This window comes from Diorhabda sublineata, chromosome 4 (assembly GCF_026230105.1).
Source record: "Diorhabda sublineata isolate icDioSubl1.1 chromosome 4, icDioSubl1.1, whole genome shotgun sequence".
Classification (NCBI taxonomy): Eukaryota; Metazoa; Arthropoda; class Insecta; order Coleoptera; family Chrysomelidae; genus Diorhabda; species Diorhabda sublineata.
The window spans coordinates 5,984,719-6,002,765 of NC_079477.1; the positions used below are offsets into that span (position 1 = coordinate 5,984,719).

General features: G+C 31.7%; 1 protein-coding gene across 1 annotated transcript in view; it reads right to left on the bottom strand.

The window, feature by feature from the left end:
- The window catches only part of LOC130442345 (protein unc-13 homolog A), a 194,818-nt gene that overhangs the window by 12,110 nt on the left and 164,661 nt on the right, over positions 1-18,047 (bottom strand). The window contains exons 11-21 of the mRNA XM_056776375.1: positions 15,717-15,843; positions 11,092-11,211; positions 9,910-10,109; positions 8,333-8,483; positions 7,493-7,945; positions 7,031-7,312; positions 6,712-6,933; positions 6,471-6,637; positions 5,388-5,676; positions 4,938-5,295; positions 2,256-2,390 (exon numbers count right to left, since the gene is read on the bottom strand). Coding sequence (XP_056632353.1) covers positions 2,256-2,390; positions 4,938-5,295; positions 5,388-5,676; positions 6,471-6,637; positions 6,712-6,933; positions 7,031-7,312; positions 7,493-7,945; positions 8,333-8,483; positions 9,910-10,109; positions 11,092-11,211; positions 15,717-15,843 — 2,504 coding nt within the window. The remainder of the gene's footprint in view (positions 1-2,255; positions 2,391-4,937; positions 5,296-5,387; positions 5,677-6,470; positions 6,638-6,711; positions 6,934-7,030; positions 7,313-7,492; positions 7,946-8,332; positions 8,484-9,909; positions 10,110-11,091; positions 11,212-15,716; positions 15,844-18,047) is intronic.

The following is an 18,047-nucleotide window of genomic DNA, read 5'->3' on the forward strand; positions in this document are numbered from 1 at the left end:
AAGTTTGGAAAATGTGCTATCATAGAATTGTTGAGACTGCCAGAAATCTTATTTTTGGAGTTTCAATGTAATGTAATGTAATTATGGTGTTCGAACCACACATTTTTGAGGTTATTAGTAATGACAAGTAATTAATTGTGTAAGGCATTCGTGGTCGTCGTTTATCTTTTGAATGTTTCTTGGGCTATTACGTGAAAAGGTTTGGCCACATCCTGCGGTTAACATCGTCAGAAGTTGGTCACTACTTCAATTGATTCTGACTGTCAGTCATGCCAACCGCATGAATTAGCAAAACGTTATATAGTAATAGTTACTTTCGACGATGGCGTAATAGCCTTAAAAACATTCAAGAGCTGAAAATTTTGGTTATAAAAATAAGACAATATTTTAAATCAAATTAGGGTGGTTAACAAAATATTATGAACCTATTTTTTTTAATTCATAGTTTAAGTTAATAAATCAAAAAATATATAGTGTGATTCATTATGTATTTCCATTCTAGATGAATTACACTGTGAACGGACATATTTGATGGCGATTTCGATGTATTGAAAGTACTCCATCTAAATCGTTATCATTTGTTCCAATACGTAAATATTTTATACGAATTGAAATTTTGAAAAAAAAACTAGAAGAAATAAAACCACCATAATTTAACATTGTACTGCAATAATGGATAAAAAATCTAATTTTGAACTATCAGCTGATTTTTGAAACTTTCAAATTAAACAACCGATGTAAATAAACTATAATAAAAGTTGAACCAAATTTATGTACGAGTGCTGTTTTGTTTTCAACCTCCGAAAGACAATAAATAAAAGACAAGTTCATATAAAATAATAATTTTATTACCAAAATGTTGGTACACTTACGGTTACTTTTTGACATAATCACCGAATAGATTGAGACATTTGTCATATCTGTGGCCAACTTTTCAATACTCTCTTCAAAGAAAGTTACCGCCAATGAAGCCTAACCATTCAATAGAGGACAAAACAGACCTTGAAACTTCTGGAAATTCCGTAGACAAAGCAATAATGATGAATCTTTAACCAGGATTTTTAATCGTTGAACCAGGTCATCTGAAAGGACAGATTTGCGTCCTTGGCCATCTTTGAGCTTTCGACACCATTCACGCATATCATGACTTATGAAGTAGCACAACGCCGACTGACGCCTGAATGTCAACAAAGGCGGAGTGTGAAGTGCGAAAGCTCTGCGTCGCCTACAGCGCATGCCCGCTTTTTCTGTCAGCGTAAAATCTACACGGAGTGAGCGTAGGTTGAAAAAACAAACGGCCCTCGTACATTTATACTGTCCAAATTAAAATGTAGTTTTGTGATAACCATATGGGACTACACTTATTTGTTACATAGTAAAACCTACATTGTTATTTTAAAAAACCACAATTGTAAGAAATCATCAATTAATTGCATTAAATATCAAGCATATTAAAAAATGTACGTAAAAAGTGCTTTTCTATTATAATTAAGAAGTATGTCCTATGTATACAACACAATGTCTTTTTTTTTTCTAGATGGTTATAATTTTACCTATAAATGTCTAGTGAAGAGAATCTGAAACGATCTCATTATTATTATAATAATGATAATGAAAATAGAATAGTTTACCTTTTATTCACCTAATAATTAAATAAAATTTTTGCAGCAAGTAATTGTAAGAAAGGAAAAAAATAATAAAGAGAAAGCCAAATCAAGTAGGTGATAAAGGGTATCAAAAAGCAATATTTCAATAAGAAACAAAAATAAAATAAGTTACAATGGAAAAATATTAATATTATTAAATAATATGGTATGAATAGGACAATATTATATTTTCACTCTGTATATGTTCTTCAATTGGTTTATATACCACCCCAAATGCGAACCACGATATTTTAAAAACATTGATAAAACTATATGGAGAACAATTTCTAATTCTATTCACTACGAGCTAGTCCTTAGTGTGTTTCAATAAGCAAGCTATCCAATTTTAAAATTTCGCTACTGTTCAAATGTACAAAATGACAAAAACTTTTATCATAATTAGCTGTTTGCCTATTATTTCAATTTGCTTGTAGATTCTCATCTTCAATGCTGACAAATATTTTTATGACTTATATAAACCTAACACTAATAACGTTGGAACGTATTTATATATTGTAAACATTCAAGATGAATAATATCTAAAAAGTTGTTTGGCAAAAATGTTCGAAACTAGCAATTTGCTTAAATTTGTTTGCGTCAAACTTCTACCTTGCTGGTTTTCGCTTCCCTTTCTCTTTTTAGCTTTCAAAGGTTCCTCTAGTGCTTCTAGTCCAGATTCTGTTTCAGACTCGTCTCGTAAAGAGAGTTGTCTTTGCAGCATCGTGTGTTTATTGTTTAGCGGCACTTTGGTAAGGAAGGAAGAGTTAAGTATTTAGGTTAGACATAAAAAACACGATGAAAGCTGCTTATTTTTTATGATACTATTTTGTAAAATTGACACTAAAACTTCACTTAATTATTATTTCATCCTATGGATTGAGTTAATGTGTATATAGTGTGAAGGTATATAATAATTATAACAAATGCTTCAAACCCAGAAGACAGTTTGATTGGTTAGATAGACAACAGTATCATAAAATATATTGTTGTTAGTATAATGAATTTGAACATCAGTCCTTCTGTTTTGCGTAGAATACAATACTATAGGACAAATCTCAAAAATAGTTGATTTCATAGTCGTTCAAAATGGTTTCCTGCAAGTCAACATAGTGACCTCGACAGTCAAATTAGTAGCCCAATAAAAGACTCTATATCAAAAATTCCATACAAAATATACTCTGTAATTGTAAATGTAATCATAAAAATGTACAGAAATAGTTTTGATAACGATTTGTTCGTTTTTCGTCTGTGTACGCCGTACGGTTAGGTTAGGTTAGTACCTTATGTATCACCTTTGTTGATGATTATAGATAGTTTTTTTCTGGCCACTACAAGCGGAGCATTTGAGGACTTTCCTAATTCTTTTATTTTTCAAATTATTTCAAATGGTAACTTTCTTCTCATAGATTCAACTTTAGCTCCTATTAATTTCTTCTTTTCAGTCATTATCCTTTTTTTTAAATCTTTTTTCGTTCTTCCAAATTTAATTCATAGGCATTGTGTTCGTTGTGGAATCAATTGATTAAATCTGTGATAATGAGTACATTCCAACCGCTATTGTCATACTTGTATCGAAATCTTACGTATAAGTATCTGGCCCAACAAAGAAAACACAAAAAATGTGGAAAAAAATATATTTATTTTTCAACGTAATCTCCTTTTAGCTCTATACACTTTTCTCAGCGATCTACAATAAGTTTTATAATAAGAATCATCAAGTCAAGTTAAGTTCCTCAAAATAGCCAATAACTGTCTACATCACCTCTTCATTGTTGAAAATCTTGCAAGTCTGGGAGCCGAAAATGATCCGAGAGGGCCAAATCTGGCGAATGGGGTGTATGAGACAGCAATTCAAGCTTCAACACATTAATTTTGGCCATAGTAATAACGGATGTGTTAGCTGTTGTATTGTCTTGATAAAATAACACTTTCTTCTTGCCTCGCCTGCAGATGGAACGGTCATTGCCTTCTTTGGAGCCGGTTTTCCCTATTCAATCCACTGTTTTGATTGTTCTTTTGTTTCGAATGTAAAGTTATGGACCCACGTTTCATCCATAGTTACAAAAGGGCGCAAAATTCGGCTTTATTTTTGTCAAACCCTCGATTGAAACATCTTCATAACGCTGTTTTTGTTCCATTGTGAGCAAACGCGGCACCCATCTTTCGCACAGCTTTCTCATGTTCAAATTTTCAGTTAATATGCGGTGTACTGCACTCTACGATCACCCAGTACCGCTTTAAGGTCTTCGCAGTTGGTAAGACCTCATTTAAACTCTGCTACCCAATATTTTAATGTTGATAACGAAGGAGCAGTCTCACCCAGAGTAGAATCAAGCTCAGTTTTTATATAGGTTGAACGGATGCCTTTCAAATAAATGTATTGTATCACATAACGACGACCTATTTTTTTTTCATGTTTACAAATTCACTCATAACATTCACTATTGATGGCTGCTAAACAAATACTAAACAACGTGGCGTTGTGTACGTCTTAATACAGTGATATTTTTCAGGCATCTACCGTCATCCCTGTGAGTATTTGAGCAGGGGTAGAATTTCCTCATGTAACTAATTCTTTCTTCATAAGTATTTGTATGCTGCAACATAATGTTGCTTCCTCTGGAATTTGATTAGCTTTCTCATTCAACATAGGGGACGTTTTGATAAAAAATAGTCGCCGGTTTCATGAAAAGAGAAGCTTTCCAGTCACTTCAACATGAAAATAGTCGGTATAGTCGTCTGGTATCGATTTTATTAGTGTATATAACTTTTTTTAGTCGCCGCTGAGAATTCCTTAATCCTATTGAGTGAATCGCAAAACTTAAAAATACATAGAAAGTTTGAATTGATATTTTGTTTATAAAATCTATATTCGTTTATAATCCAATAGAACTTGGAGAATTTTTTGGGTAAGATGCTAGTAAAAACAATATCAATTTCTTTGATTCATTTTCTCTTGTACCCAATATAAATGTAATGGATAAAAATCTATATCAAGTAGATTTTTATCACATAGAAAGAAAGAATTTAAATTCAATATTAATATTTTAAATTTGATTCCTTTGTGAGAATGGTCGGTGTTTATTATTCATATAGAAATAATACCTCTTTTACTTTCTTTTCAAAACAATGAATATTTCATTTGTAATGATATAAAAACAAAGAAGAGAGTAATTGAAATTTTCTTTTCCGCTATACAACTAACTTTCATCGAGTTTTTTTTTAGTTGGAGTGTTCAAGTGATGGAAAATGTAATTCGTGATAGTGCAATTAATGCAGAACAGAACTCACCTTCATTAATTTGCGTAGTGACAAAGGTCTTGATAAGCGTATCAGTTGTTTGCGTATACAACGACAAAGCATACCGGAGACTTTGTAGCTCCGGACTCTTGTCTAAGAAGGCTTTTTTCAGTCCATTTCCACCAGCATGGAAGTATTGCTTAATAGTATCCAAGGCTACGTCAAGTACAGCACATTGCTTTGGAGATAAATTCTTTTCTACTTCTTTTGATATGTCCATGACTCCGCTGAGAGCATTTTTGACATCTTGCTTTCCAGTCATATGATTCTTGAAAAGTTTGGACATATCTTCGATCTTCGTGTTCGCCGCCAAATTCTTGGCATTGTCTGTTAAACTTTTGAACATCATCTAGAATACCAAACAGAAAATAGTCAAATTGAAAAATTATTACTATTTTTTGTACTAATTAAAATAACTATAATAAAAATATTTATACCTACCGTCTTATCCGTCATTGGAGGTAACACCACAGTCTTCTCCAATATTCTCATAACAATTTTCCACAACTCCTTCAGCAGCCTCTTAAGAACAGTTTTTTCACAGGATTGAGCGTATAATGATAGAGAACCATCTAATAAATCCATGAGAGGCCTCAAAACCTCGTCTGCTTCAACAGCAACTGCGTTTCTTTGTGCTGGTTGATTTAACTGACCAGGTTGTCCTCCACCTTTGATAGCGAGTAGAAGATCAGCCAGTTCCTTAACGCTTACTGTTATTCTGTGCTCTAAACTGAAAAAAATATAAACAATATTTTTCTACATTGTCCAAATATATTTGTCTTGTGTCTTAAATTTATTGAAGAAGTCAATAACAAAATTTTAGATATAATGATCATACTAGGGAAGAATGCTATGATGTCTAGTTTTTTTTATTCTATTTTTTGAGTACCTCTGCAGTCGCTAGACTACTATAAAGCTAGAGGTGGTAGTTGAGAGCTATGACCACTCAGCCATCTACAGAAAACTACCATTATCGTATCCCTAGCATACAGAAGTCTACAATTGAAAAACTACTGTTATGGTTTATTTTTTGATCGAGTATAAAAATGACGAGGCATTCGTAATCCACTTCTTTTAGTAGATAGTTAAAATATGAAGCTGTAACTTGAGTAGTTTCGTATGAAATAATATTTGTATAAATATTATGAATAAATCGGGTGTAGACTTATATTTGAAATTTTAGTTCTCCTGGAGCTTTACGTGATGTTAAAAACTGGTGGTGTCGTACTTCATATTAATTTTTCGCCCTATCTGAGTATCAATCCTATATACCACATCCTAAAGTTATTTACCACATCTTGAGATAGTGGTAGTATTCAGCTCCTTTCTATATGAAATTTGTGCAATTTACAATAAGTAAATAGTAATATGAAAATCAACTTGTGGGAAATCTTAGGAATAACGATATTGGGTACACACCATGGAGAATTTACAAAAATTCTAAGTACTTTTGCTTGAATTATTTCTAAAATTGCCTTGTTAAAGGCAATGCCCCATAGTTGACTACCAATGAAAATAACATACCTGCAAGCAAATTGTTGTGCTAATTCATCCAGACTCCCATTCAAAGTTTGCTGCAGCTCTTTAAGTATATTAGCAGCATCTTCTTCTAGTTTGTCACCACCCATAGATTCAAACATTTTTTCTAATTGTACCCTCAATTGTTGAATATTGTTCATTAAAATGCATGCCTAGAATGAGATATATTTTATAAAAATTATTCATTATTATTTAATAAATATGAATTATTCAGGTATATACTCACTATTCTTTCTTCTTTTAAATGTTCAGGGAACTCTTTCTTCACTATATCTGCGTACGCTATTAATACTTTTACTATTGTTTTCGCAAATCTCTTCATGTATCTCTTCCATATTTCCGGATCTGGACATTCTAATTTAGATACGACGTCGAAGCACTGTGTAAGTTGTGTGAAAACGTCTACTACCGAGTTTGAGAAGAGCGCATGTTCACTACTCTTCTGAAACTGAAAACGCAAGTTATTTTTAGATATTGTATGAACTAGGAAACATTTATACGAGGTAAAAATCAACTTTGTTCATTTGGTTCATTTGATAACTTACACAATCTTTTTTGTCTCTATTGAAGGCACCATGTAAATACTCTAAAGATACATCATCATTCTCATTTAACCACTGCATGACGAATGGTTCGAACCAAGCTGGATACTCCGGTACAGCACCTTTGTATGGCGGCACATCTTTCACATAATTTGAATACAACCATTTCACTTTGAAATGCAGATTCATATATGCTGAAGATTTACATAATCTATGTTGCTCGTGTTCTTCCAAAGCATATTTCATATCAACAGCGAAAAGACTCCACATTGTTGCGGCAGATAACTGGAAATAGAATTATTTCTTCACTTATACATAAACAATTTGTGATATAGAATAATATATAAATGATAATTGAGACCAACGAGAATAAAGAAAAAGCTCGTAAAAAAATCCTACTCAACAAAAAATATATTTTGTTATGGTGATTAAGAAATTTTACTTGAAATTTTAATAATATTTTACCTGTCCAATATTTAATTCTTGTGGAAACTGATTGAGCACAGGTCCATAACTATTTTTATCTTCTTCAATCACCGATACAATTAGTGCTATAAGCTTATGCCAAAAATCAACGCTTTCAAGTCGAGGTCCGTGATCATCTGGATCTCTTTTCGGTTCATTTGGATCTGCTTGGAATTCTCTATTGTATAGCTCATAAGTATTTTCAAATAAAAATTGATACGTCGATCGTAAACACGCTTTCACACAATCTTTTACTACTGTTGAAGCACGTGGTGGACAAGCTAATTCTTGTACTTTCATACGAAAAAATGTGATGCTGGTGAGAAGATCTACAGTTGATTTTAAATCTTTCAATTTGTCGACACTGGAAGCTGGGAAGTTGTTTCGGTACATCGAGAGATCTATACGTAACGAGTTGTGCAGTTGATCGAGCAATTTGACAAATTTTTCTTTCTGTAAGAAAACCGTACTTTTTGTAATATATTTCAGATATCCGATGATATAATAATACAAGAGATAACAAACAAAGTGAAGTATACCTAAGTTTTGATAATTTGTAAAGAGCCAAATCACTGTTTCTTAAATTATTCAAAATTAAAGAAGAAATTGAAAAATTTATATTCAAAACAATCATTATAGCAATATAGCGTTATTCCATAGATGTGGGTTTGTGTTGAGTTGAGGTACCTAATTTATGTTTAAAACAATTAAAGAACCATATTGTTGTCAGAACTTTCAACCTTCCACTTTAATTAACGTGGAATATTTTGTTCCATTAGTTAACTGAGAACAAATGGTAAGTGGAAATCACAGAAATGAAAAATAAAAAAAGAAACTTACGCCAAAATTGGATGCAGCGAACCTATCACTGGCTGATACAGCTGATAATGCTGTAGTGTGTGCGTAGTATGCATTGATATTTGCTAGTAAGGTACTCATGACAGCTGGTACTCCTGGGCATAAATATTTAGTAGAAAGGCAGTGGAAATGACTGAAAAAAATTAAATCATATTAAATATTATATAAATTTTTCTGATTTACTTCATATTTCTATAATAGTGTAAAGATAAAAACTAAAAAACTAATTAAGAGCACTCAACAGAACAAAATACTTCTCTTGCCTTAAATCTATTAAAATTTTTGAACGAAATTTCTCGAATTTGTCATTTTGTCACTATAATTTGTGAAACCCAATGAGAAAACATTTGCAAAGTAGGTAGGTAAGGGTAAAACCAATTACTGGAACAATCTACAGGGGTTTAGACAGACACAGATACTCCTGGGAAATTTAACCAATGACTACGAAAAATAACAGGAGTCTTGCCAGGTCACTGCCGTCTCAATGGACGCTGGGTTAAGTAGAGGATGCAACGTGCAGATTATGTTATGTAGAAGTCGAAGCCTCTATCGACAGACTCTTGAAGTGTAAGAGACTGCTAAACTTCAGAAAATTACATCTAGAAGCGTTTGAATTAGAGGACTACGAAGTCTAGCAACTGAAGCCATATAGTATACTGAACTTTCTAAAAGGAGTGAGATTAATTATCAGTTATAGATACTGAGGATCACCAGTGCCACATCAAGAAAAGGAGACCTTTGGGTCACAGTGTAAATGACACCCTGAACTACGTACATACCTTCAAGATGAAATCATTAGAAGAAATATATGAAATTTTATTTAATGATCACAATCTATGCAAGTTTTATAAATATTGGTGTCGAAACGCCAGCGACAAAAAATTAATTGACAACATGGTAGATTCTTTTAATAACGTCTCATACAAACGTTACACACAAACAAAAAAAAGAGGCCCAGAACTGGAGAGCTAGTTAGAAAATTTTACCCAAATTTCCGGATATATAATAATGTGAAAATATGTACTTTTTAGTAAATTTCGAAGTGTTATGTTTCCTAAATCTCGCCTAACACTGTCCTAAACCACCACAGGGTGGATAGTGTTCAGACACTTCACATACTGGAGAAAAATATCTCGAAATACTTTTATTTTTTAATTCAGAAATTTTTTAAAAGTACAATTATGAAGTGAAAGAATGGGTTTATCAATTGACATCATTTCCAAGATTACTGTCAAAACAAAAAAAATGATGAAGCAAAACATCCCTATCCAACATATTTGTTGAATGTACTTATTATATACTTGTATTATTTATTATACTTGACTAAATAATGGTTAATTTTCTATAAAATAATCAATGTTTATATACATTTTCATTATTTTCTTAAACTTCTTAATTCTTAGACCTATATAAAGTGACCTAAATTGAAGATAAATCATCACGAAAAACATTTCCATTCTTTGAGATATATGAAAATGTATCAAATTTAATAAAAACGTCTAATTCAATTATCGAGAACTCAGAAAATCTTAAAAACTAATATCTATAAAGGTACTCACGTCATAGCTTGATAAATTAGCTCTATTCCATATCGCATCGCGAACTCGTCGACAATTTCCTCGGCCGCATCGTGAAAATAAACTTTCCAAGCATCGTCTCCTTTATTTTCTGGCAAAGTGACTACTCCATTATTCTGTTCACACAAATAATGAAAGAGGTTTTCGTGAAGACAGGTGTACTGAACGTGATAAGGCGCCACCTACAATAGAAATATATTATTATTACATATGTAAATAGACAAGGTGTCGACAAATTGTAATGTCTTATTTGGGATTCATGAAATGCAGAATCGGTGCACGCAAATTTGATGTTAACGATTTAAAGCGTGTTTGGTCTTACTTTATCGCATTAGAATACATAACATAACTTTAAGGAGGAAAATTATTATTTTAATATAATTCCAAGATTACATGGCAATTTCAATCGACTAAATAGAGAAAATATATTACACCTTCGCTTACTTGAGAAATTTCAGTTCGACTGTAACAATTTTTTCTATCAGTATTTATCTAATGTTTTACTCATGGTATAACACTTATACGACCTTCGTTTTATGTCCAACTTTTGTCTTAGCTCCACATATCCATCAATAAAATGTAGGAGCCACCAGACTTGAACGATGGGGCTTAGCTTGGACCAACGCTGGGAAATCCGTCCTTGGCAAACCAATAATGGTCTAAGCCTGGTTCAAGTTTGGGTAACTTAGCTCCGGCTATTCTATAGTCAGCCGAGCCTGGCTTAGCTCTATGTAACCTCACCTCGGCCATCCCATATTCACCCAAGTCTGGCTGAGCTCTGGATAACCCGACCTCGGCCATCCTATAGTAAGCCAGGCTTGGTAGAATTCTGTGTAACCCGACCACGGCTATTCTATAGGCACCCAAGCCGTGATGGACTCTGGGTAACCCGGCTTCGGCTATCTTATAGTCAGCCAGGCTTTCTAGAATTCTGAGTAATGCGACCACGGCCATCCTTTAGTCAGCCAGGTTTGGTAGGTATTGCATAGTATTGCAAAGCAAGCAAGGAACATTGTTATCACTTTAGAGTCCCATCAAGTCTGGGCCAATAATGGCTTGCAAGCTATGGCCAGAGTTATACATACTTGGCCCAAATCTGGACCTATACTGGGCCCATCATAAAATGCTATATGGAAAGTTATAAAAATTTGATATAAAACCTACCTTTTCTTCTCCTTTTATCTCTACAGATATGTGAAGGCGAATAGCACCAGATACAGCCGATTTATCTGTTCGTTTCTCTAAATTGTACCATACATCCATTTCACCTGATAATGTGCGTACCTACAAAGTTATATACATCAATAATATCTTTCTCAAAAAGTACTTTTATACAGGGTTTTATAGTAGGCATAATGGCAGCATTGAATAATCAGAAACTAAATGTTCTTAGAGGAAAATATTTTTTCAATATTCATCTGCAATCTCTAATAATTCTTATGATGGGAAAATTGTGTAATAATAAAATTCATTTGGCATAATCTACATGAATCCAGTTAGATATAATTAATAAATAGATCAATTGGTTTGGTTTATTGGGATTACGCGATCATTTCTTTTAAGTCTACGCTGAGCTTTTGGTTGTAGTATGGGGTTAGATCCCACTCTATGTGGATGATATTCTAATATGTTTTTATAGCTTAAATTAAAATTTGGCACAATCCATGGAGCATCTACAACAATTTTTAAGACTTCCGATTGAAATTGTTTCAGAATTTTAATATTAGCATTGATCCTCACAGTGGGATATCTTATGTCGAAATTTGCTTGTGCCTTATTTATTCTAAAGCTGTAGTTTTATTTAATGCTACAATAAAATATTTTTCGTTGCTAATATGGCAGAATGTCTGCAAATATGGCTGCTAATACGTCATTGCTATAGCATGTTAGATCAGCCGCGAAGAAGAGATAAAGTAGCAGTCCCAAAACACTGCCTTGAAGAACGTCGGCGTTCATTTTGAACAGTGGTGTTTGTTCATCAGGGCTATAATTAGAAAATAGCGATCTTTAAGGTAGAAATGAAGGATTGGATATTAATAATTGATAGGTGAGGATGTTTTGATTTCAATTAAAAAGCGATTTTGTGAAACCTTGCCAGAGAAAAATATATGTTACAAGTATTCTAAAAAATTATCTAGTTTCGGCATAAAATTTGAGGTTGAGAACAAAACAGTGTATATTTTTGTTGCGATTATCTATTTCTAATTCATTCGATAAGTTTGAGCAATAGTCAGGGCCGATCCTAGCATATTAGCAGCTCATGTATCATCATGCAGTTTATCGATCGAGCAAAACGGCAATAGTTAATTGTTTTTCTTGTTTTTTTGCTTATCAAGGACATTGACGTCGATCTTGTCATGACAGGAGGCAACTATCGAATTCTTGTAAAAAATGTGTGGTAATGGACTTTTCCTTCAAGTCATAAGTATATTATTTATCATGAGATTAAAAGTTTATTCTTTTAATTTAATATAATGTTCACTAACTCGTATGTTCCTGTTTTAAATTCTAGTAAAAAGATTCACTTTATTATTTGAGCGCTATTCAATATTCTGCTTCTTCTACGAGTTTCATAATATTTCTAATAATAATTTTATGGAAGCCTGCTTAGCCTCAGATAAGGTACAGGTAGAAAAAAGTTAAAAAAGTTTCGTAAAAGATTAGGACTGATTTATATACTCTTTTTTGGGAGATTAAACTCAAAGTTCTTATTAAATTGTATACTGTGGTGTATTTCTAATTAAAGAATATCTATTTTTATTTCCAAAAGATTAAAAAGTAGTCTTTCGGTAAACAAATTTTTATTATTGTTCCACTTTGGGTTTTTAGAAGGGTAGTTGAGTTCATGTCATCATTAAGTATTAGAGAAAATATGAAACATTCTCAGGACGGCGGCAGATTAGGTTTTTACACGCGTGCGGCTAACTCCATAGTGTCTACCATATCTCTAATGTTCCGAAATTTCATTTCAGGAACTACATCATCAAGAACTTGAAGTTGGAATGAGAAAAGGAACATCTTAAACGTCTACTAACTCAAATCAAGTTTAATGTTCAAATATAATTCTACGAAATTAAACAGCCTGCCAGCTATTACACCTATACATTGTTCTAAACACTTTATGAAGTCACAGGATTTCACTAAACTTCTATGTTATTTCTGGTCCATAACCAGGTGAAACATAATTTACTGAAACTTATGGTGTACAATAAACAAGATACTATCATGTTGGATTTTACCACAAAAGAGCTCAATTCAATGCTTTTGAAGGCTTTTGTAAAGCTTCATATAATCTATTATATGGCTTCCTTTCTTATATGTATGCGTGAAAGTTATGTATGCGGTTTCTTCTTGGAAACGTGGCAAACAGTGGACTAACTTTAATATATTTTCCGATCTTTCGAATACTTATGTATTTAACGTCTGGGAAAAAATTAAGATTTTCAGTGGTTAGGTTGAATTGTATTAATTCTTGTAAAAAATTTTGAAATCATAGAATTCAAAATTCAATATTCAAAGTCACGTTGATAGAAATATTGATGAATTGAAATTAGAAGTTATTTTCTCCTTTAAAGAACGGCAAGTCAACATTTCAAATCATGAAATCATGAGTTTTTATCTGTTTTTGGAAAATTATTGAAAAAAATATAATTTCAAATCAAAAGAGAAGTAAAATTAAGACGGTTTAGATTGAAACATATCAAGAAGCATATCAAAAAATCTAAGAAATGAACAATTGAAGGAATTTATCTCAAAAAACCGATGCATATGTTTCTAAATGTAAATTTTTCAAAAAAATTATGAAAGAATCAAATTCTAAATCAGAAGAGACCTAATATATAATATATAATATTCCCAGCAAACGGCAGAATATATTTTCGAAATATTAAATTTCGAAATTATGTTATATGTTAGGAATCGTTCATTTTGATATATTTTACACACCCTATTTACCATCGGAATCTATATTATCAACTACTACGTTAAATGTCTCTCTGACCATTGGTCCGCAGTTGGAAGTGAGGATAGCGCCACTTAGCGTTCACTGAAGAATGTTTAACTACATGAACCAAAAATCGACGCTCTTTGAGGTTGTCTTCAGTTTGGGTCTCAAGCCTGAACGATGGTTGTTAAACCACTCTGATGAAACGTAATAACGTCGAAACTAGTCATTGGTTACAAAACTCTCCTTGCATCTGCACGCCATTTAGGATATTAATATCGACAAAAAGGTCGATTAACATCACGCTCTTTAGAGGAGATGTAATTCAATATTCGTCGAGGCATTAGCAAAGAATCAAATTATTTAAGTAGTATTTTTGAGAAGTACCAATACAAGAAAATGGATCTTCCAACATCAAGCTACAGTCAAATGATTATGTATATGTTACAGAAAAAGTTTAAGAAGTAAATATAACTGAATTATTGCTTTTTTTCAAATATTCATCTTAAAAAAATTATACTGGATATTAATTAGTTACCATTATCACAATAATTAATTTTGAATGGAGATAAAGGATGCAAATTCAGCTTTGACAATTTAATCTTATCTACCAATTTAATATTGGTTCAATTAGTTTTAATTCTGAGTATTCCAAGTATTTGTTGAACTCTTCAAGATGATACCAAATTGCAAAAACACTTCACTTAGGAACTTGGAGTTACCTTGTAAGAACATCACATTTTTATGAATTTCCTCAATTGCTTCAAGAAAACAATAATTTGTCAGTGTCAGTCTTAAATTAGTGTCAACGTAAACATCAAACTTATATTGATATACATATGTGACCAAATGAAAAATACAGAATTTTATCGAGCTCATTTTTGGTGGTTTGATAAATTCTCGGATTCTGCACCAAGACGTTGCAAATGAGAAGATGTCACTAACGAAATGCCAAGATCTTAATTTGAATCCAACAAAATTAGACGTTTATCCAAAAACCGATAGGACAACGGTATACCCAACATATTTAAGAATACTATGGATACTAAAACCCGTCGTAGATGTGTTGTTTGTTTGTGCAAAAACTGATGGACAGCATGTGCTAACCAAGGCACTCTAGTCGTTATTTAGAATACTTCAAAAACTATTGAGTCTATTTGTATTGTTACTTGTTTTTGAACGAGAAAGAATGTATTTTAATTTTGTAGAATTTTCATGAATATAAATAAATAATACTATCATCGTGTTTGTATTCCTCTGTGGAATATCAATTACTCATCATTCTCAGACCATGAGAATCGACACTCCATTTACTCAAGCACTGGTCAATTCTGGTGTCTGGTTCACACAGCCTTGTATTTTGAAGAAGTTGAGAAGCAAACGCTGATGTCCTATTTGGCTTTTAAAAGTTAACCTGCATAAGAATCAACTGTTGTTTCTCGTGGCTTTTATGCTGATTTTTCCAGGCAACACGTGACGATTCTAATAGCAGTCAACGTGTTAATTGTATAAATTTTTATATTTGTGTTGACGTGAATTATTGAAACTTGGTTATTCGAACTCGATGGCTTTGTCGTTTCATTTATTGTGTTTTCACAACTACTCTAGATAAAAGTATATGAACGATTCAGATTAAAAGTTGACAGAAGTCTTGAGCAATATACAAAAGACAAGTTAACAAATATAATTATGGTTATAATAAAATAATAAAGTGTAGGTAGAATGGCGATAAATGTTTCAATAAATTTTGTACAATGATAATTTTACTGAACTTAAATAAATACCGAATTCATAACTGTGAAGAATATTGATTATTTCAAGGACTAAATGATGGTTGTATACTTACTTCGATAATGGTTTGACCTAAGAAATCATCCGATTCTCTTGTTAGTTTTTGTCTTAACTTACTCTTCAAATCATTATCTTCATCCCAAACTCTGACTTTGATTCTATCAGAAGAATTGTGGCATTCACTGAAAAAAAAAATATAAATATGTATCTCGAATTTGTATTGAGAACACCAATAAAACATATTATAAATAGAGAAAATTCAAACAAAATTATTCAAAATATGTCTTCATATGTTTGAAGATGGTCGAATTATTAATAATAGTATTTAAGTAGTTTTATACTTTCAGTTTCTGGTATTTTAATGTTACCAAAACATAAACTTCAGGAATCTCAAGCAAAAAAATTAATCTTAACACATGAGAAATAATTTTTTATCTAAATTCAATTGTATGAATGTTTTATAATATAATATAAGAAAAATTGTTTACGATTTGAAATTTATAAATCTATTAAAAAATCATCTATACTAAATTCAATAAATGATGAACAATAAACATTTCAAATTATTAGAAGACATATCAGATATCAATAATTTTATCCCTTGTAGAATTTTCTTCTATAAAGTTTATCTCTCTTGTAGTTTGGATCCCAGAAGGTTTATATCTCGAGTAAATTGAATTAGTGTTATGTTTCTGTCTAATTGTTAATAGGGGCCCAATGCATTTCCATATCCTGGCATTATGTTGAGGTGTTTCACCGGGATACTTGACTTCAAAACAAAATTCCGAACTTGATCGATTTGTGATTTATTGTTCTATCAATTCCTCAGAGCGTTGGGATCATTTTCAGTGTAGGGCAAAATGGCGCATTCGTTTGCAAAATTTAATTTAATTTTAACAACGAAAAACTAGAAAAAATGCATTTTTTGCAAGCAATTGATTTTTTTCATAATCTATACAATATTTCGATAAAAAATATCCTTACACTCACTATTGTATATCGAACTCATTAATTGTTTTGATTTTTTATAAATTTAAGGTAGCCGAAAATTCTAATTTTCTTTAATTAAACAATATACCTAAAAATGCTTTGATTTTGAATTTTTTATAGAATATTTCAACTATATTAAGTTATATGAAATTAAAGTAATTAAAAGAATTTACTACTTTTGTTGCCTACTCCGCTATAAAATAGAAATCAGGTAAGCCAGTTACATAGAACCCACTTTATGTAGGTAGAAATTTCTCATAAATCTCAATAGGTATATTTGTTTTCTTTCATCTCATTGAAAAATGAATTAGAAAGGTTTATTTTCAAGAGAGATCCCGATAATGATTTATTTTAAGACATAATATTACTGTTAACTTCAATTACCGAAAACGTATTATTGCTGAAAAACAGCAAATAATTTTTTGAGCGCGTCATCGGCCTTTCTCATACTCGTCTTATACATCATATATGTAATATGAACAGGTTAAACGGGGAGGAATATCCCATTATTAAGGAACCGACAATATACTCGTTCCAGATACCTCGTTCAGGTTGCGCATCTTTGAGAATGCGTAGAACCAAGCTGGAACCTCGTAGGATGGAGAAAGCGTTATCATTCTGTCTTCCTTAGTCGGAATAGCTTCCACTAGAAAGGTTCCATATACAGGGTGTTTCTATATTCGTCCACAGAGAGATCTCAATAAATGATTCATTTTGATATGGGAATACGAACCCTTACGGGGCCTAGTTGCTGAGATATGTACAAAAATTTGCCATAAATCAAGAACGCCTTTTTTTCAAATTTGGTGACCAATATGCTCCTTAATAAAGTAATATTTTAACATAAACAAACTTTGGAAATATACAACTAATGGCGCGCTGTCTGGGTTAGTTGTCACTTTTATCCTTCTATTTTCCTCGCCACTTGAGCAAATTCTTTTTTAATTTTGTTTTAAATTGCCTGATTATTTTTAGTTAAAAAACTAATAAACTTTTATGGAGCTAAAATGAACGGTGTTGTAGAAATTTGTCTAAAAAAAAGTCTGCAAGCACGTAAGTAATTTACAAATTAATTAATTATTCATTTAATTTCAAATAATAATTAAGGGTAAGTAGTTCAAAACAAATAAAAATTATTCATAATTTAAATTTCACGTTTTTCAATGACAACTAACTTTGTCAATTTTGTTATTGTTGTGATACAGTGTTGTTTACATTTAATTTGTGCTATTATTATTTTTATTTTCATTGTTATTATTGTAACACATTTTTGGTTCAAACTGAGATCATTGAATTGAATGAATATTGAAATTGAATGAATAATTAATTAATTTGTAAATTACTTACGTGCTTACAGACTTTTGTTAAGAGGCATATTTCTAAAACACCGTTCATT